We start from the raw sequence: 21,490 nt of genomic DNA on the forward strand, positions 1-21,490 counted from the left end.
ATTTTTGTTACAGTACATGAGAAAATGTTCTCATATTTGTACTGTCACCACAGTCCATCATCCACCACAAGGTTCACTGTGTTACACAGCCCCATGCCCTGTAAAATCCATCCAAAGTGTATACTCAGTGGCTCATTTTCCTCACAGAGTTATGCTGTCATCACCTCAATTTTAGAATGTTTTTACTACGCCAAAAGGAAAAATCCCATACTCCCTGATACTGCCCCTTCAATTGTTGACCCTTAATATTGATATATCTTGACATTGCTGCAAAAAATATTACATTACTGATAACTATAGTCCGTAAGTTACATTAGTTGTATTTTTTTTCATGCATCACTATATTTTTAACACCTTGTAACAGAATATTCTTTTATCTGTTCTATTAACCAAAATCCTCATTCACCACCGCATCAATGTTATGCAGTCCCTATATTATCCTTTAGCTTTCTTTCAACTGATATTTACATCCCTAGATTACCCCTTTCAGCCACAATCACATTTATTAATCAGCGGTGTTAGTTATACTCAACATGTGTTACCATCAATATGGCATTTCCACACATTTACAATCAACCTTATTAAAAATTCTACATATATTAAGCATCAGCTCCCCCTTCTCAACCCACATTCTTTCTCCTAGTAACATATACCCTGGAAGTTTACTCATTATATTTGGTTCAGATTAGTGAGACCATACAGTATTTGCCCTTTTACATCTGACTTGCTTCACTCAACATAATATCCTCAAGGTTCACCCGTGTTGTCATATACATCCCAATTTCATTTCTTCTTACAGTTGAATAGTATTCCATTGTATGTATATACTCACATTTTGTGTATCCATTCATCATTTGATGGAAACTTGTGCTAGTTCCATATTTTAGTAATTGTGAAAAACGCTACTATGAACGTCAGTGTGCAAATGTCAGTTCATGCCTTTGCCCTCAGTTCTTCTGAGTATATCCCTAGTAACAGGATTGCCAGACCATACAGCTGTAACATATTCAGCCTCTTTAGGTACCATCAAACTGTTTTCCACAGAAGCTGCACCATTCTACATTCCCACCAACTGTGAAGAGTGTTCCTATTTCTCCACATCCTCTCCAGCACTTCTAGTTTCATTTTTTTTTTAAATAATGGCGTTTCTGTAAAACATGAAATGGTATCTCATTGTAGTTTTGATCTGCATTTCCCTAATAACAAGTGACATTGAACACCATTTCATGTGTTTTTTGGCCGCTTGTATTTCCTCTTTGGAAAAATGTCTATTCAAGTATTTTGCCTTATTTTTTAACTAGGATGCTCGTCTTTTTATCTTTGAGTTGTATGATCATGATCTCTTTATATAACATGGAAATTAAACCCTTATCTGGTAAGTGGTTTCCAAATATTTTCCCACATTAAATAGGCAGCCTTTTCAACTTCTGACAAAGTTGTTTGAAGCACTAAAATACTTAATTTTGAGGAAGTCCCATTTATCTGTTTTTTTCTGTCACTGTTCATGCTTGGGGTGTAAGGTTTAAGAGTTTTATGATTCTAGCCTTTATACTGAGATATTTGATCCATTTTGAGTTAATTTTTGCATAAAGTGTGAGATAGTGGTCCTCTCTCTCTTTCGGATATGGATATCTAGTTCTCACAGCACAATTTGTTGAAGAGACTGTTCTGTCTTAGCTGAGTTTAAAAGCCTTGTCAAAAATCACATGACCATAGACGCGAGGGTCTATTTCCGAAGTCTCAATTCAATTCCATTGGTCAGTATGTTTATCTTTATTCCAGTAACATGTTGTTTTTACAACCATCAGGAAGCGAGAGTACTCTAATTTCATTCTTTTTTAAGATAATTTTTGGCTATTTGGGGCCCCTTACTCTTTCAAATAAATTTGATCATTGGTTTTTCCACTTCTGCAAAAAGGGCTGTTACATGTTTTATTGGGATTCCACTGAATCTGTAAATCATTTTGGGCAGAAATGACATGTTAACAATATTTAGTCTTCCAATCCATGAACACAGAATGTCTTTCCATTTTTTCAGTTCATCTTTGATTTCTTTTGGCAATGTTTTGTAGTTTCTGAATACAGGTCCTTTATGTCCTTGGTTAAGTTTATTCCTAAATATTTTATTCTTTTAGTTGCTATTGTAAATGGAATTATTTCCTGACTTCCTCCTCCAAGTGCACCTTAGTAGTGTAAAGAAACAATACCAATTGTTGCATATTAAGCTTATCTCTTGCCATTTTGATGAACTCTTTTAAGATTTTATTTATTTATCCACCCCACCCCCACCCCCACCCCAGTTATCTGTTCTCTGTGTCTATTTGCTGCGTGTTCTTCTTTGTCCACTTCTGTTGTTGTCAGCGGCACAGGAAGCTGTGTTTCTTTTTGTTGCATCATCTTGCTCATGTCAGCTCTCTGTGTGTGCAGCACCATTCCCGGGCAGGCTGCGCTTTCTTTTGCACTGGGCAGCCCTCCCTACGGGGTGCACTCCCTGAGCGCGGGACCCCCTACCTGGGGACACCCCTGTGTGGCACAGCACTCCTTGCACACATCAGCACTGCACACAGGCCAGCACCACACGGGTCAGGGAGACCCAGGGTTTGAACCACGTACCTCCCATGTGGTAGACGGACGCCCTAACCACTGGGCCAAGTCCACTTCCCTGAACTCATTTATTAGCTCTAGTAACTTCATTGTGGATTTTCGGGATTTTTTGGGTATAGGATCACATCATCAGCCAATGGCGATAGTTTTACTTCTTCCTTTCTTACTTAGGTGCCTCTATTTCTTTTTGTTAGCTAGAGCTAAGTGCTCTAGCTAGAACTTCTAGCACAATATTGAATAACAGTGGTGACAGTGAACATCCTTGTCTTGTTCCCGATCAATGGGGAAAGCTTTCAGTCTTTCACCATTGAGTACAATGTTGGTTGTGGGTTTTTCATATATGTACTTTTATCATGTGGAGAATTTCCTTCTATCCTATCTTTTGGAGTGTTTTTATTAAGAAAGAATGCTATATTCTGCATCAACTGTGATGATCATGTGGTTTCTTTCCCTTCATTCTGTTAATGTGATGTGTGATATACCTGGGAAAATCCCATTAATCATAGTGTATATACTTTTAATATGCTCCATGGATTTGGTTTCCATAGTATTTTGATATACCTGGGATAAATCCCACTAATCATAGTGTACATACTTTTAATATGCTCCATGGATTTGGTTTCCATAGTATTTTGTTGAGGATTTTTGTATTTATATTCATAAGAGATATTGGTCCGTACTTTTCTTGTGGTATCTTTATCTTTTTTTTGGTGTGAGGGTGATGTTGAACTCACCCTCATACATAGAATGAAGCAGGGCTGTTCCATCCTCTTCAAATTTTTTGGAGGAGTTGAGCAATTGTGCAATTAGTGTTAAGTCTTCTTGGTAAAATTCCCCTTTGAAGCCATCTGGTCCTGGACTTGACTTTGTTGGGAGATTTTTTATTATTGATTCAATCTCTTTATTAGTTATTGGTCTGTTGTGTTCTTCTATTTTTTCTTCTTCTTTTTTGAGGGGGTGTGAGGTACCAGGACCAGGGATTCAACTCTGGACCTCCTATGTGAGAAGCTAGTATTCAACCACTGAGCCACATCAGCTCCTTTGAGTTGGTTATTTCATTTGTGGGAATTGAACCTGGGTCCTCCCATGTGGGAAAGCAGGCACCCAATCACTTGAGCCATATCTGCTCCCCTTTGTTTCTTCCTGAATCAGTGTACATAGTTTGTCTGTTTCTACAAATTTGTCCATTTCATCTACGTTATCTAATTTATTGGTATAGAGTTGTTCATGATATCATTTTATAGTCCTATTGATTTCAGTGAGGTTGGCGTAATTATCTCTCTTTTCACTTCTGATTTTAATTTATCTGTGTTTTCTCTCTCCCTCCATCGGTTTAACAAAAAGTTTGTGAATTTTACTGATACTTTAAAAGAAACAATTTTTGTTTTTGCTGATTCTATTCTTTTTAATTCTCTATTTCATTTATCTCCACTCTAATCTTTATCATTTCCTTCATTCTGCTCATTTTGGGTTTTGTTTGCTCTTCTTTTTCTAGTTCTTCCAGTTTTGAGCTTAGTTACCTTAACTGATATCCTTCTTCTTTTTTAAATAAGCATTAGAGCTACAAAATCCCTGCCTTTGCTGCACCCCATGAATTTTAGTATCTGATATTAAAATAGCAACCCAGCTCTCTCTTTTGGTTGCTACTTGCATGGTAATATTTTTTTCCATCCTTTCACTTTTAACATACTTAAATCATTGAATTTAAAGGTGAATCTTTTGCAAACAGCATGTGAATGGGTCATGCTTTTTTACCCATTCTGCCAATATCTGCCTTAGACTAGGGAGTTTAATCCGTTTACATTTAAAATAACTACTGATAATGAAGGACTTTATTCTGCCATGTTATTTTTCTCTTTGTAAGTTCTGAACTTTTATTGATCCTCAGTTCTTCTATTAAGGCTTATTTCCATACTCAGTGGTTTCCTCTACTGTACTATTTTGAGTTCCTTCTCATTTATTTCATCATGTATTTTGTGATTACAATGTGGCATTAAATAAAAAATTTTAAAAAAAAACCCACATTACAATATACTCACATTTATAATTGACCCATATGGTTACCTTTACTGAAGGTCTTTATTTATGCTGTTTTGATCAGTGGTCTAATGCCCTTCCTTTCAGTCTGAAGAGTTTCCTTTAGCACTGTTTGTAGGGCAGAGTTAGTGGTGAACTTCCTAAGTTTCTGTTCATCTGAGAATGTCTTAATCTCTCTCTCATTTTTGAAAAAAAGTCTTCTGAATATAAAATTCTCAGTAAGCAATTGTTTGCTCTCAGTCTTTAAATATTTTGTACTACTGTATTCCTGCCTCCATGGGTTCTGAAGAGAAATCAGCATTTAGTCTTATTGGGTTTCCCTATATATAAATCATTGCTTTTCTCCTGCAGCTTTCAGAACTCTCTTCTTGTTCTTGGCATTGAACAAATTGCTACTTGTCTGTGTGGGTTCTCTTTGAGTTAATCCTATTTCAGGTTCTCTGGGCTTCTTGAACATGTATATTATTTTCTTTTGGAGTGTAAATTTGTTAAGTTTTCTGCCATTAGTCCTTGAATATTCTTTCTGCTCCTCTCTCTCTCTCTCTTTCCCTTCTGGGACTCCCATGATATATATTTTGGTACATTTAAAGGAGTCCCACAGGTCTCACAGGATTTGTTCATTCTTTTTTCTTTCTCTGACTCAGCCTGAATCATTTTAATTGTCTTTAAGATCACTAATGCTTTCTTCTGCCACCTCCAATCTGCTACTGAAACCCTCCTAGAAATTTTTCATTTCAGTTATTATGTTCTTCAACTCCAGTATTTCTGTTTGGTTCCTACTGAGAATCTCAAAGAAATTCCCATATTGTTTGTTCATAGTTTTCCTCATATTCTTTATTCTTTCTCTGTGCTCTTCTTTATCTCTTGAACATAATGAGGATCAATTTTTCAGTTTCCTTCTAATAAGTCCAAAGTCTGGTCCCCTTTGTTAATAGTTTCTGGATTTTTATCTTGTTCCCCGGATGGGTCATCATTTTCCATTTCTTTGTATTATAATCTATTGTTGTATATTGTACAGTTTAGTATTTTTAAGTTAATCCTGGGATTAGTCCCTGAGATGTCCGTTCCTTAAATTTGTATCCAGCTAGTGATATGACAGATTTTTCTTGAATGCCAGGAGTGAATCAAACCAAAGCAAAAAGCACCTTTCATTTTCTGTTCAAATTGGCTCTGCTTTGGCTGGTGGTCTCCTTCAGAGCTTAGCCCTCCTATCAAGATCATCAGCCCAAGACAAATGTACATCAGTACAAGGTCCTCTCTGTCTTATCAGAGCCTGCATGGAACCACAGAGCCTACTTCCATTCCCGGGCTTATGCTTGTTAGAGACCTTAGAAATTCCTTATTTATAGCCCACAAGAATTTGAGTGAATGCCCCACTCGAATCCCTCTGAATGGACTTTTAATCCCTCCCGGGTATTTTTTCAAATAATTTAATGCAGGTAGTCCTTTGTCTCAAGTCACTTCAACTTAATTGTTTCTCTTACTATCCCAGCTTTCTTCTCTGCAGTCAGGACAAACTCTGGGAGGGCAACCCCAAGACAAGTTTCCTGGCTCAGTCTCTCAAACTTCCACCTGACAAACTGGCACTGATGTAAATGCACCCTAGTATGTGTATAGAGGCTACTCTGCTTCCTCTGGAACTGGGCCAGAGAACCACAATGAGAGCACAGGCTAGTGCCAATGTCAAGGAGCCAGCAAGAATGCCAGGAGCATCTTCTATGGTTTTCGAAACTGTGCTTTCTTGATTTAGCACTTGCCCAATTACTGCACCCCTTTACTCTCTTTGGTTTTGAGGAAGGTTACTATCTCTAAGATTCTTCTGTCATCTTTGCCTAAGGAGGGCTGGAACACTGGCCATCCTCAGAGTCTGCCCTCAGCAATCTGAAGTAGCTGGTCAAAAGCAGTGTTCAGCGATTGGGTCACCCTGGCACTAGCATGCTATGCCAGGAGCCTAACCTCCAGTCCCCACTGCTGCCTGCCTCAAGCCTGAACGAAAGGTGATGGTAGCTGGTGCAAAAAAGGTGAAATTCACCAGTATTTATTGCATATACCAGCCTCTTCCTCCTGCTCTTCCCTGGAGCCTACACAGTATTCCATTAGGCTTCTGGAGTTTTTAAATAGTTGATTCAAACAGTTCCTGCCAATTCAATAGTTATTTTACTGTTAGGACTAATTCCTGGGGATTCTTACTTTACCATCTTCCCATAATCCCCTGGCCTCAGAACTCTTATATGGGTATTTCACCTCACTTTTCACTGAACAATGTCACAAAGACATAGTCCTTAAAAAATGTATTTTAAGATATTGCACAAATACCTAATATTTTATTTAATTTTCTTGAACAAATCACTGAACTATTTGCTTGCCTGGGTGAAACTATAAGTTTCTAAATGAACAATTTTTATTCTACTATATAAGACAAAATAAATTCATTGCTCTCTAAATATTGCCTTCCAACATTTATCATCTTCTTCCTTACGTATTTTTTCTGTCTTACTTTTTTTTTTTTTTGTCCTCTGGCTTTTTTATTCACTCCATTTTGGGCTACTTCTCCAAGACAAACTACTACTAGTATATTCTCTCTCCCCCTGTCTCTCTGGTGAGAGGAAAGTTGAGAAAAATGCTTGTGGAAACATTTGTTCCAATGTTAGGGAAAAGAACAAGAGAGTACATGGTCCCTTTTGCAGTCAGGTTCAGCTCCTTCATATACAGTTGTAGATATTACTCAGACTACTGTCATGCCAAGAAATGAAGGACTACAGTAATTAAACTTTCTCAGAGGATTTCCAAATATCATATTGGAATTTTATGTGGTTTAATTTTTAAGCATACTTGGTCAGGTACAATAATCACAAGTGATGCTATAATCAGATAGGGACATGTTAAAGAAATGGACTACTTTAAGAAATTACTAAGACTAATTGACATTGGTCACTTACTTGGTACCAGGCTCTGCACTAACATTTCATATAAAAAGCATCAGACATATCCCACTGTCCCCGGGGGCAAAAGAAGAGTCATGAAACCAAATACACTTTCTTCTTTCATCTTCTTTAATTATAGCATACAGTTATTAAATTGTCACATTTCAGGTTAAACATTTAGATATAAAATTACTATGGTAACAAAACTCACTTAAATCAGAAGTTCAATTTCACTGCATAATACAGGGAATTCAGAACATAATACAGGGAATTCAGAGGTTTTATTATTGCAACTAAGAGAAAGATAACCTAAGGGCTTTACAAATAAAAAAAATCGGTTTTAATAATTAAAATTATTTGTTCCAGAATGAGAGAGAAATGTGCTTTTTTCTTAACTATTAAAACTAGCCCTGAAAATTTTATTTCAGCCTTTTTGGTACATCAACAGGAGGCTGTAGATGTATATTATGATACATACAATAAATCAGAAAATTATGCAGCCATAAAAGAAGAAAGCCAAGGCTTTATAAATATGCTACTGTGAAAAGATCTCCAAGATTTACTGAGTGAAAAAAATAAAATACACATTCAGATGTATACTTATATGTAGGGAAAATACAAAATAATAATAATAATAATTTGGAAAACAAACAGAAGAATCTTAAGAGTTACTCTGGAGAGTAAATATGGAGTACTAGCGGGGGGTTAGGGACTGTAGAATAGGGCAGATACCTTCACTTTTGTTTTAAATCTTTTTGACACTTTTCTTTAAACCACATATATGGATTGCTTTATGATGTATAAAGAAAATGTTCTCAACTACCCTTGAGTTGATTTATTTTTATTGACACACAAAGAACAGGAGAAAAGGGAAGTGGACGTGGCTCAACTGATAAGAGCGTCCACCTATCATATGGAGGGAAAGTCCAGGGTTCAATACCCAGGCCCTCCTGACCTGTGAGGTAGTCTAGCCCACGCGCAGTGCTGCCGCGCACAAGCAATGCCGTGCCATGCAAGGGCATCCCCACGTAGGGGAGCCCCATGTGCAAAGAGTGTGCCCCGCGTGAAAAAAATGTAGCCCACCCAGGAGTGGTGCCGCACACACAGAGAGCTGATGCAGCAAGATGATGCAACAAAAAAGAGACGCAGTTTCCCAGTGCTGCCTGACAATGCAAGCAGACGCAGAAGAACACACAGCAGATAGACACAGAAAGCAGACAACAGGGTTTAGGGGAGAGAAATAAATAAATAAATAAATAAAAGAAGAGAAAAAAGGATCCTTCATGCTCCTAGCCCTTCTAGAACACCCCTGGTGATGGTCTCTGCCTCCTTCTCTTACTTCTTCCCCAGAAGGAAGAATGTCTTATCTAACTGGGGCTCCAGGGAGAAGAAACTGAAGCAAAAGGGCTGTGCTGCTCTTGTGGCAGTTATTGGGTATAAGGCTATCTAACTGAGGTTAAATACTGAAAAGCCCTTGCATTCTTGCTGCATATCTAAGCTATATTCTCCAACAAAATTGTTACTTCAACCTCTGATGGATTCTTGTGCTTAGTTTTCAATTAGTTCTGAATCAATTTGGAGGGGAGGGTATGAAGAGTCCTAAATTCAAACAATGTCCAAGAGATAGAAAGTTGAAAATATATGTGCATAATATTTACAGTATGATTCCACTGGTACTAAATAAAAAAACAAACACAATATTATAAATACATACCTGCATAAAAATGTCTGAAAGAACAAACATTAAACAGCATACTTACTGTCACTTTTTGCTCCATTTATTCCTGTGCTATTCAAAAGTCTCCAACAAACATGTATGTATATATCACATTGTAATTGTCAAAAAATTTTAATGTATTTTTAACAATTTCTATTGGAAGTTTTAGTAGCTATAGATCAAATGCAAGTTTCTGAACTTTGTGATTATCTACAGTTTAGAAGTGGTTCTCAAAGTGTGGTCCCAAGAACAGCTGCATCACTATCACCTAAGAACTTGTTAGAAATGAAAACTCAGACCCTACCCCAAACCTAAAGAATCAGTAACTGGGTGAAGCCTAGCAAACTGTGTTTTAACAAGCTCTCCCTGGTAATTATAACGTAAGCTAAAGTTTGAGAAATACAGAGGTAGGCAGGAATTGATAATTATCAGGTTTAATTTCCTATTCATAAATCCTCAAGATTTACCTGTACTTAACACAAGAATTTCAACTCAGTTCAACAAACATTATGTCAAATTGCATTATTGTAGCACCTTTTTAGGATAAAATAAAATACTTCAGTAGAGAAGCAGTATCTTGAAACCACTGGGAAGAATCCCTAACCCTTTTAAAATCATTAAAGTGCTTTATCATAAACAGAACCCTAGAACAGACTTCCTACTGGGAAGGAGCTATAACAGGATTGCCCTGAAAAACATCCTTAATCAAGTACCAACCAGTTAATAGAATGTATAACGACAACACAGAACATTCTCAGCTACTACTTCTCCTTCATGAGAACTTTATATTAGGAAGCTTATTTAAAATGAAGTAGTATTAGCTAGAGGTAGCAGCCACACAACACTGTAAATATACTAAATGCCACTGAATTTTATACTTAAAATCATTTATTTTACGCTGTATGAATTTTACCTCAATTTTTAAAAATTAAGTGCGTTAGCATTTACAGATACCTGTTTGGTGATCGTCTTGGCCAACGTCTTCTGTTAGATTCTGCAAGAAATATGTTTATTATTACCAAGTAATCACATTACCACACAGCAAGTTTTAAAATTCAACATTTTCATAAGCAGCTCATATCTTAATATCCACAATCTAAATTTTTATCAAACATGCCTACACAAAACAACTACTTTAAATAGTTGGTAATTTTGTCTTTAAAAGATGGACTTACTAGCTTATTAAGGGTGTGGTAGATCTTATGAATATTTGCCAGTGTTGAGAGATGAGAGTTCAGCTGAAAGTCTTTAAAAGAAAAAGGGGAAAATTCAGTGTCATTTCTTTGCCATACTGCAAAAAGACTATTTAAAGAAGTTCAGAAGTGAAAATAAATGTTTTGATACAATTGAATACCAGCTCAATTAATTAAATATTTATTAAATAAAAATTAAACATGCAGCTGACCTACCTCCTATAAGTAAAATCAGATAATAAAGTTAAATTTCCAACCAAATGTTAAAGCTCACTGCATTTGCATGTGAATTCTAAGCTAAAACAAAAATATTTCAGCAGTTGTAAAATCCTGCCATCAATGAACTTGAACTTAATTGAAAAGTATCAAAAATGTTAGCAAATTAAAATAAGTCACACAAATAGAAAACAGATCTCAAATGAAATGTGTTCACTTCCCCTTTCTCTTCTCCAGAATTACTGGTATGATAAGCAAAAGCTTCTGGCAAGAAGATGACAGAAAGAATCTCAACCATTCAATATTTTTCACAATGTATTTAGTTGGCTCTTACACAAGAGAGAGCAAAAATGTAAGCTAAGTCCTTCCCTCTCACATTAAACAAACAGACAAATCAAAGAACTATCTTGAAAGCTCCAAATCTCAGAGGCTGGAGTCCAAACTGTAGTTACTTGCAAGCACTACAAGATTAAAGTATAACACAGAAGCAGAAATCACACTCATAAAGAAACATGTCCAAATCAAAGAATGTGTCCACATATCAACTTCAATAATTTCAGAATTACACACTAAGCCATGTACACAAAGCAAATTAAATTTTTCCATCTCAGAATTCTGCACAACATAAAATGTTTACCTGCTAGGCTTTTGACTCTCTAATTTCAATTTTTATATAAATTTAAGTAAACTTCCATCCATATTAGGTTATGCAAATATGAGTTAAAAGTATATGAATAATTTTATATTTCAATAAGCATCAAAAGAAGCATCTTCATAAAATATCAGGATTTATGTCGGTCCCTTTTTTTTCCTATCATAAAGGTTCATCTGAAAGTGACCTTGAAAAGATAAATTATTACTGTAATGCCCTCCAAGTTATACCATTCTGACGAAAAAAAAAAATCAAACTTTACTGGAATATTTTCCTTGGAACACATACATAATACAAGTTGTCTGTGCTGGGGCTAGGACCTCTGGCCTGGGCTACTATTCTGAACCCTGAAATCAAGCTGATTTCCCTGCCAATATTTAAGAAAGGTTTACTTTTTCTTCTAAAACATGGTGGGAATCCAGTTCTCGGCAAGCCCACAGAGCCGAGTGGCCAGCAGGCAGCAGAGATCCTGACATTCATGCATGTCACTGCTAGGAGCAGGACATACACATACACTTACGCAGCTCGGCCTACCCAGCAGCCACCACTGTCCTGACACCACGGTCTCATCCTTCAAGAATGGTCCAAAGCACCAGGACTTTTGGCTGAGTCTCAATCAGAGCAAGGCCTCCAGCTCTAAATGAGCCTCAAATAAAGATGCGTGTTCACTGTCTGGTATGCAAAAGGTCTAGCCATACTTAAGGTAAATGATGACATAATGTGGTGCAAAATCTCAACTTTCTTAAAATGCACTAGCACAGAAAAGGTTAGGAAAGCAGGTGGGGTATGTATGCAAGCATGTGATGTGTGTGTGTATTTACTTATTTATGTTTACATTTAATAAACAGGGATAGTTCTCTAAAGATAGACGCAACAGCCCTTTCAGCACCTGCGAGAGGCAGATAAGGGCTGAAGTATAAACATCAACCTTCTCTTCACCTACCACCAAACCATAATCCTTTTCTGTACTCCCTCTATTTAAAAATAGGAATCATCTTGAAATATAAATTAAAATATTGAGCTCTGCCCCCCCACTCCTCCCAAAAAAACAGAATACTTTAAGGCCTTAGATTCTCTTCTCACCAAGGCTACATGGGATGGAAGATGACTTGCCAAATATCTTTCATGCAGTGAGGCCTCCTGACCCCCATGCTGTGCTTTGTCATTTCACCACCCTCTTAATTCAACTGACAAACTTCGCATAAGAGAATTTAAACAAATTAAGGTTACTAAATCCTTCTCCCTCCTTTATATGAGTATGGAAGTAGTAGAAAAGATGGGAAGCACAAGGTGTTCTCAACCTGGAATTTCAGGACTTTCAAACTTATTTTACTGTGCCATTCCACACATAATCCTCTCCAACCCCATATTCTGCCTACTGCCCTCTTTATACCCACTGATATGTGCACACACATGTACAGCTGCATGCGTACATACTATTTTTGCCTATATACCACTGTGCTTTACAACCTGACTCTGGAATCAGACTGCTTGATTCAAACCTCAGGTTTACTAGTGACTTAACCTAAATCTCAGTTTCCTTAACTATAAAACAAGGATAAGAAGTTCTCTGTCATAATGGTGCAGTAAGGATGAAAAAACGTGCCAGACACCTACTACAATGCTTAGATATGTCAGACACCCTTTACAATGCCTTGAACCTAGGAAAGGAAATACTCAACAAAAGATAGCAAGGATTGTTGTATTTGCTGATACCATTCTCCACACCATATGTCTAAAATGGTCTCTACCTTCCCCAAGCCCAGCTCAAGCACTTTATTGAAGACCCTAAGTCAGAGATCCTCTGTGACTGAGGCAGATGGCCCAATACAACTCTACAGCTTATGAAGGCATGGCTATATTTACATACCACCAACTGATGTTCATTACAGCTGTACATAATCTCAATAAAATGAAAAAAACATAAAGGAATGTTTAAGACCAGGTTCTATAATGAAGTTTCATTTTACAGGTAATGACAGTAAGAAGGTTCATTTCATAAATCACATAATGTATGTCAGCAATTCTCCATTTCTGTATCCAATCCCTACTGCCATCACCATCCACCATCACTTCAGCAAAAAGAAGGGAGAGAGAGAGGGAAAAAGGAAGGGAACAAGTAACATGAATAATTTTTCTTTAGTTTCACCACGGTAAGGAGAAGTTAAGGAGTGGACACAAATTCAGGGAAAACAGACAAAAATGACATAAAAGATAAATTCACGAAGGTTAACACATATTGGATTTACGGTTCATCTGTTCAGTGCTCAGGGCAAGTAATACAGACCTTGAAATTTAAAATAGATTTCACATTCTTAAGGCATAGATATTAAGGGTAAAGATCCTATGCTTTACAGAGAATGTATTTAGGAAAGAACTGATTCATAAAAATCTCCTTCTGCTCATATTTCAATTCCAAAGGATAAATTTAAAATTAACGTTATTTCATGATCAAAGGACTCTCAACCTGGAATTGCAGCACTAGGTTTGATCTCCTGTATGACATGCAAAGCCTATACTCTGAATTAAAAGTAATGAATGTTCTGCAAAAAGGCACAGCCTGCTTAATAAATAGCTTGTCTAAATTATCTTCAGATTATTCTCAAAACAGGCAGCAAATGCTGACTGGGATTTTTGTAATTAATATTTGCTATGACCTACATAATAAAAAGGAAGAAAAAAACGAATGCCACCAATAGGGTCAAAGTTCATTTCCCCCAAATTATTCTAGGTAGAGAACCCCAAAATAAAGACAGAGATATAAATATTGAGAATGAAACAATTATCGGTAAGTTTTGACAGTAAGTGCCAAGTGAAAGGTTCAAATTTAAAAATTTCAGTCCTAACAGAAATGTATTCCCATAAGAGAGTCAGAAACAAAATTTTAAAATATAAAAACCAAAAGGTTCCTTTATGCCAGAAGTAGGCACTTATAAAATACAATTGTAAAAACTATCCCAATTACAATAGGAACGAAAATGCAATAACACTTATAAGAATAAACTATAAAATATGTAAGATACAATAAAAGCACAAAATCTAGGCAGCAGATCAGATTTGGCCAATGGGATGTACTTTGCTAAGACCCAGTATAAAGGCACAGTAGTTACAACAGTATGGCTCTTGTGCAGAAGAACAAATCAATGGAAGAGAGTTGATAAACATATGTACTTATGTACATGTAAACATATATATGATAAAAATCAACGGGAAGACACAGATTATTCAGTAGAGGGGCAACTACTTAGCATTTAGAACAAAATAAAATTAATTCCATTCTGCTCAAAAGTTACCGATGGATGGGGAAAGCATTCAAGACAAAAGGAAAGTCCTCATCATGGGATCAGGGCCCCCCCACACTTGGCTTCTACCCATATCTCCAACCTCCTCTCCTAGCTACAGTGACCTTCCTGCACATTTCACCTTAGGATCTCTTCGTACACACTCTTTTCCCTTGCATTGAACCCTCTTTCCCCTGATAATGGCACAGCTCACAATCACACTTCATCAAGTTGCCATTTAAATATCACCTCTTCATATACTCTTACCTGACCTACAATCAGGACCCCTTCTTCATTACCACCTTACCGTGCTTTACTTCTCTCCACAGCATTTAGTACTACCTGACATTATGTCATATTATTGGTTTGTTTTTCATCTTCCCATGTTAGAATGTTAGCTCCACAAAGCTCAGTACTTAATCTTGTCCAATGCTGTATCTATAGCCTGCAAAATAGTACCTGACACATATTAAGTACTTAACAGATATTCAATGAATTAATGAACGCAGGTACAAAAGGCTTAAATTCCTTAAGTTCAGGAAATCTCAAGTATTAACACACTGTTAATCTTCAAATGTGTGAAGTAATATGGTAAAAGAGGACACACAAAAAAAGAAGGCAAAGGTCAGAAAATGAGGACATGCAAATCCTGCTAAAGAAATTAGATTTAATTTCCAAGGAATTTGTATTTCCCACTGGGTCACCAGCATGTATGCAAATATAATGGATAAAACATGGCATATTCAAAAGCAACATCAATTCTACTTCAATGGCAATTCATCTAAAACAGTTTGACATGAAAATAAGCATGATGACCATACAAGACTATAAGAAATTTCACTGCTTTGAGCTATGCTCCCCTAAGAATACTTGCTTCACCAACCTCTGCCAAAGCAGAACATTGGTGGAGAAGTTTGAGAAGCACCAACAAAAACAGCGTAAGAAACAAACGAGACTGGAGGCCTGTGGCAAAGGCTTACCTGCTTTAAGTCCAACAGTGGGCGGCGGACTTGGCCCAGTGGTTAGCACATCCGTCTACCACATGGGAGGTCGGCGGTTCAAACCCCCCCGCCTCCTTGACCCGTGTGGAGCTGGCCCATGCGCAGTGCTGATGCACGCCAAGAGTGCCCTGCCACGCAGGGGTGTCGCCCGCGTAGGGGAGCCCCACGCACAAGGAGTGCGCCCCGTAACCTGCCCAGAACGGTGCCGCACACACGGAGAGCTGACACAACAAGATGATGCAACAAAAAGAAACAGATTCCTGTGCCACTAACAACAGAAGCAGACAAAAGAAGATGCAGCAAACAGACACAGAGAACAGACAACCGGGGTGGGGGAGAGAAATAAATAAATTAATTAATTAAATAAAATAAAAAAAGAACACAAATTCAAGTTGTTTAAAAAAAATTTTAAATAAAAAAAAATTTTTTTTTTTTTAAAGTCCAACAGTGGAACATCCAGGAGGAGAAAGTTTGTCTTCTGGAAAGTACATGTGGCATTCTAACTTCTGTAAACAGGGACCTCCTAAGGCCACTAGCAAGCACAAGTCCAAGGTAAGAGATAGGCCCAGAAATGACAGAGATACCCTGCAATTTGCATTCATCTTAGGCAGACCTGCCTACTAGGAGAGTCGACATTCAAGAAGATCTCTGTCATATTGCCAGTCAGTTACAACAGCAAGGAACAGACATCTTAGGAAATGAATCACAGAGCTAACATTTTAAAATATTAAAATGTAGTGTGTACAACAAAACATTACAAGATAAACAAGAAACAGGTAATGATGGACCATCCAAAAGAAGATTAAAAATTCAGAAAAAAAACAACAAAGATCAGTCTATGAACATATCTGACAAAGACTTTTAAAAAGATCTTCAATATACTCAAGGTTATGAAGGAAAATACAGAGAAAACAAATAATATCAGGAAAACAGTGAATGAACAATATGAGAATCTCAATAAAGAGAAAGAAAAAATTTAAAAGGAACAAGACAGAACTACTGAAGTTGAAGACTACAATAATTGAAGTGAAAAGTACCCAGGAGGACTTCAACAGCAGATTGGGACTGGCAGAAGATTCCATGAACTCAAAGACAAGAGAATGAAATGAGGCAGAGAAGCAGAAAGAAGAAAAAAGTATAGAAAGTGAAAATAGTTTAAGAGATATCTGGAATATCATTAGGCATACCAATATATGCATTTTGGGAGTCCCAGAAAGAAAAGAGAGAAAGGGCAGAAGGAATATTCCAAGAAATAATGACAGAAAATTCCCCAATCTTAGCAAAAGACACAAATATGTATATACAAGAAGCTCAGAGAACACCAAACAGGATAAAGTTGAAGAAAAACATACACAAATACATACTGATCAAACTGTTTCAGAAAGAGTTCTGAAAACTTCAAGAGAAAAGCAATATGTTATGTACAAAGCAGTGCCAATTAGATAAAATGCTGATTTCTTATAGAAACCATGGAGGCAAGAAGGCAGTTGTTTGAGATACTAAACTGCTGAAAGAAAACAATTGCAAACCAAGGATTTTATATCCAATGAGACTCTCAAAAATCAAGGAAAGATTAAGACATTTTCAGATAAACAAAACCAAGGGAATTCATGTGGGAAAAAGAGTTTCACCTGTTCTATTATATATGTTGCCTTATTGTAGATGTTGTAGTAGTTTTACCTATTGTAGATGATGCTGCAGTTCTGATAGCAAACATCTGCTCAGTACTTACCAATAAATATTGTGTTGAAACTAGGGTCGAGGCTCTCAGTTCCAGAAGCTGGGAGTCCCCTGGTCCCATCTTTATCTCCTCTCTTGTGTCTCTCTCTCTGTCCTTTTATTTTGTAAAGTTCTGCATTGCCCTCCCTTCAAGCTAACCTATAACTGAGCTGATCCCAGCAACTGGTGTCCAACATGGGGCACAAAGGGAAAAAGGCTCACAGCAATTGGCACCTGAACAGGGACCCAAAGGGAAGCAGGATCGCCTCGAGTGAAAATGAAGTTGGTGTAATGGCGCAGCCCCAAGTGGTTTGGAAAGCCTTCGAAGTCCTCGAGAGTTTGCTTGTATTTCCCCAGGAGACGGAGAATGTCCTGTGTGGGTACCAGCTCATTGGATAAAGCCATACCATGAATGCCAAGAGACGACAACAGTTCATGTGAAACTCAGAACCTCCAGTCATGCAGATGGAGAGACAGACACTGGAAACTGCATGCTTGGGTCTCATTCTAAAGACTAAAATGGCTTTACATCAAAGTATCTAAACTACAGAACTTGTTCAAGAATGGCATCATAAAGCAATTATGGCTTGAGGACAGAAAGAGACTAAGAAAGAAATTGAGAGAAGGAAAACTGGAAAGGAAATGTTGAATTATAAAAGGAAGCGATGAACAAATTCTAGATTAATAGATTTGGAACTGCTTTTGTGTTTCTTCAGTGTCAGTGTGTGTGTTGTAATTGTTTCAGTGCATGTGAAAAAGAAAGAAAAAGAGAAAAGGAAAAAAGAGAGAGAAAGGAATGAAAAAGAAAAAGAAAGAAAAGGGAGAAAGAGAAAGGAAGAAAGAAAGAGAAAGGAAGGGAGAAAGGAAGGAAGAAAAAGAGTGAAAGGAAGGAAAAAAGAGAAAAGGAAAAAAGTTAAAGGAAAAAAGGAAGGAAAAAAGAGACAGTCTGGAAGGATAAAATGAAAGATGTAAAAGTTAAGCAAATATTGAAAAAGGTAAAAAGTTTGTGGGAACGCTAACTGGAATGTTGTAAGGTGTATTTTGTCCTAAAATAAAACGGTTAATATGGAGATATGCGGGATCAGTGAAACGTTATTTGTGTAGACTTAGTAAAAACCAAAAGGGGGAAATTGGGAAAAATTTTCACTTGTTCTATTGTAGATGTTGCCTTATTGTAGATGTTGCAGTTGTTTCCTATTATTGTAGATGATGTTGCAGTTCTGATGGCAAACAGCTGCACAGTAGTTTCCAATAAATACAAGGTAGAAACTAGGGTTGAGGCTATCAGTTCCAGAAGCTGTGAGTCCCCAGGTCCCATCTTTATCTCCTCTCTCGTGTCTCTCTCTCTGTCCTTTTATTTTGTAAAGTTCTGCATTGCCTTCCCTTTGAGCCAACCTATCACTGAGCTGATCCCAGCAAATTCATAACCACTAGACCTGCTCTACAAATAATGCTAAAGGGAGTTCTTCAGACTAAAAGGAAAGGACACTGGACATAAAGACCTTTGGTGAAGGTTAATATTTGGGTAATATTATATGGTACTTTTCAGTATGTAACTCCACTTGTCACCTCCTACAGGTGCTAAAATGTTCATGCATAAAAAGAAATGGTAAATCTATGGTTTTGGACATAAAACATACAAAGAGGGAAGCAAACTTGGCCCAGTGGTTAGGGCGTCCGTCTACTACATGGGAAGTCCCCCATTCAAACCCTGGGCCTCCTTGACCCGTGTGGAACTGGCCCACGCGCAGTGCTGATGTGCCCAAGGAGTGCCATGCCACGCAGGGGTGTCCCCCACGTAGGGGAGTCCCATGCACAAGGAGTGTGCCCTGTAAGGAGAGCCGCCCAGTGGGAAAAGAAAGTGCAGCCTGCCCAGGAACGGCGCCGCCCATCCGGAGAGCTGACACAACAAGATGACACAACAAAAAGAGACACAGATTCCCGTGCCGCTGACAACAACAGAAGCGGACAAAGAACACTCAGCAAATAGACACAGAGAACAGACAATCGGGGTGGGGGGGGGGAGAGAAAGAAATAAATCTTTTTTTTTTTTAAAGTACAAAAATATAATTTGTAACAAGTACCAAAAAAGGTACAGGGATGGAGGAATATAGAAATATTATATGTGTATGCAACTGAAGTCAAATTGATATCAAATCAAATATGACTGTTACACATTCAGGATGTTAAATTTTAATCCCACAGTAACCACAAAGAAAATACATGGAAAAAAAAAACACAAAAATCTATATCTACAAAGAAATTTGTAGTAACTCAATAGGGTACAAAACAAAAAATCAAGTAAATACGAAAGTAGGCATTAATGAAGAACTGGGGTGGGGGGAGGTGGAAGACTTACGAAGACTAAATAGCAAAATGACAGAATAAAACCTGCATTATCATTAGTGACTTTAAATGTAAATGTATTAAACTGCCCAATCAAAAGGCAGAGAGATTGGCAGAATAGATAAAAAAGCATGACCTAACTATACGCTGTCTGCAAAAGACTCACCTTAAATTCAAAGACATAAGTAGGTTAAAAATGAAAGGATGGAAAAAATATATACCATACGAAGTAGTAAACAAAAGAGACCTGAGATAGCTATACTAACATAAGCTAAAAGGGACCTTAAGTCAAAACAGTTACAAGGGACAAAGATGGTTATTATATACTGTTATAAAAAGGTCAACCGAAAAAGAAAATATAACTATAAAAGAAAATTATAAATATTTATGCACCTAACAGCAAAGCCACAAAATACATGACGTACTGAGAGATTGAAAGAGAAAAATGAACAGTTCTACATTCAGACCTTAACACACTACTTTCAATAATGGATTGAATACCTCGACAGAAAATCAATAAGGAAATGGAAGACTTGAACAATATTCCAAACCAAGTAGACCTAAAAGACATATAGAAAATACTTCACCCAACAAAACCAGAATACACATTCTTCTAGAGTGGACACAGATCATTTTCCGTGACAGACCCTATGTTAGGTCACAAAACAAGACTCAATAAATTTAAAAATATTGAAATGATACAATGTATCTTTTCAGACCACAATGGAATGAAACCAGAAATCAGGTAACAGAGAACTGGAAAATTCACGTACATGTGGATGGAAAATTCACATACATATGGAAACAATGTACTCTTAAACAACCAATGGGTTAAATAGGAAATCATTAGAGAAATTATGAAAATCTTGAGGAGAATAAAAATGGAAATAAATATATATACCGAAACTTATGGGATGCAGCAAAGGGAGTGCTGACAGGAAAGTTTATAGTTCTAAAGTCTTACATTAAAAAGGAAGAGGGAGTGGAAGTAGCTCAAGCAGTTGAGTGCCTGCTTCCCACATAAGAGGTCCCAGGTTCGATCTTTGGTACCTCCCAAAAACATAAAAACAAACAACAAACAAATGAAAAAACCAACTCAGAGGAGCCAATGTAGGTCAGTGGTTGAGCGGCAGCTTCCATATATGGGGTCTTGGGTTTAATCCCTGGCCCTGGCCCTCGTACTTCAAAAAAAAAAAAAAAAAAAAAGAAGAAGAAGAAAAAGAAAGGTTTCATATCAGAAAACTGACCTCAAAACTGGAAGACCTTGAAAAAGAGCAAATGAAACCCAAAGAAACAAAAAGGAAGGAAATAACAGATTACAGCAGAGATAAATGAAATAGAGAATGAAAAATACTATCAACAAAACCAAAATTTGGTTCTTTGAAAGGATGAAATTCACAAACCTTTTCCTAGACAAGTGAAGAAGAAAAATAAGAGGACTCAAAAAACTGAAATCAAAAATGAAAAGGGAGACATTACTACCAACCTACTAAAATAAAAAGGACTATAAAAGGATACTGTGAACTGTATGCCAATAAATTAGATAACCTAGATGAAATGGACAAATTCCTAGAACACAAAACTATCTAACTTATTTAAGAAATAGAGTATCTCAACAAACTAATGACTTACAAAGAAACTGAATCAGTAATCAAAAGCCTCCCAACAATATAAAGCCCAGGACCAAATGGCTTAACAGGAGAATTTTACCAAACATATTAAGAAGAATTAACACCAAACCTGCTCACATTCTTCTAAAAAAAAATGAAGAGGAGAAAATACTCCCTAATTCATACTGAG

General features: G+C 37.0%; 1 protein-coding gene across 8 annotated transcripts in view; it reads right to left on the minus strand.

Moving 5' to 3' along the window:
• The window catches only part of DCUN1D4 (defective in cullin neddylation 1 domain containing 4), a 129,376-nt gene that overhangs the window by 68,227 nt on the left and 39,659 nt on the right, over positions 1-21,490 (minus strand). For all 8 annotated transcript variants that reach the window (XM_058298823.1, XM_058298830.1, XM_058298819.2 and 5 more), the window contains exons 2-3: positions 10,458-10,528; positions 10,237-10,276 (exon numbers count right to left, since the gene is read on the minus strand). In XM_058298823.1, the coding sequence (XP_058154806.1) occupies positions 10,237-10,276; positions 10,458-10,528 (111 nt within the window). The remainder of the gene's footprint in view (positions 1-10,236; positions 10,277-10,457; positions 10,529-21,490) is intronic.

This window comes from Dasypus novemcinctus, chromosome 1, assembly GCF_030445035.2.
Source record: "Dasypus novemcinctus isolate mDasNov1 chromosome 1, mDasNov1.1.hap2, whole genome shotgun sequence".
Lineage (NCBI taxonomy): Eukaryota > Metazoa > Chordata > Mammalia > Cingulata > Dasypodidae > Dasypus > Dasypus novemcinctus.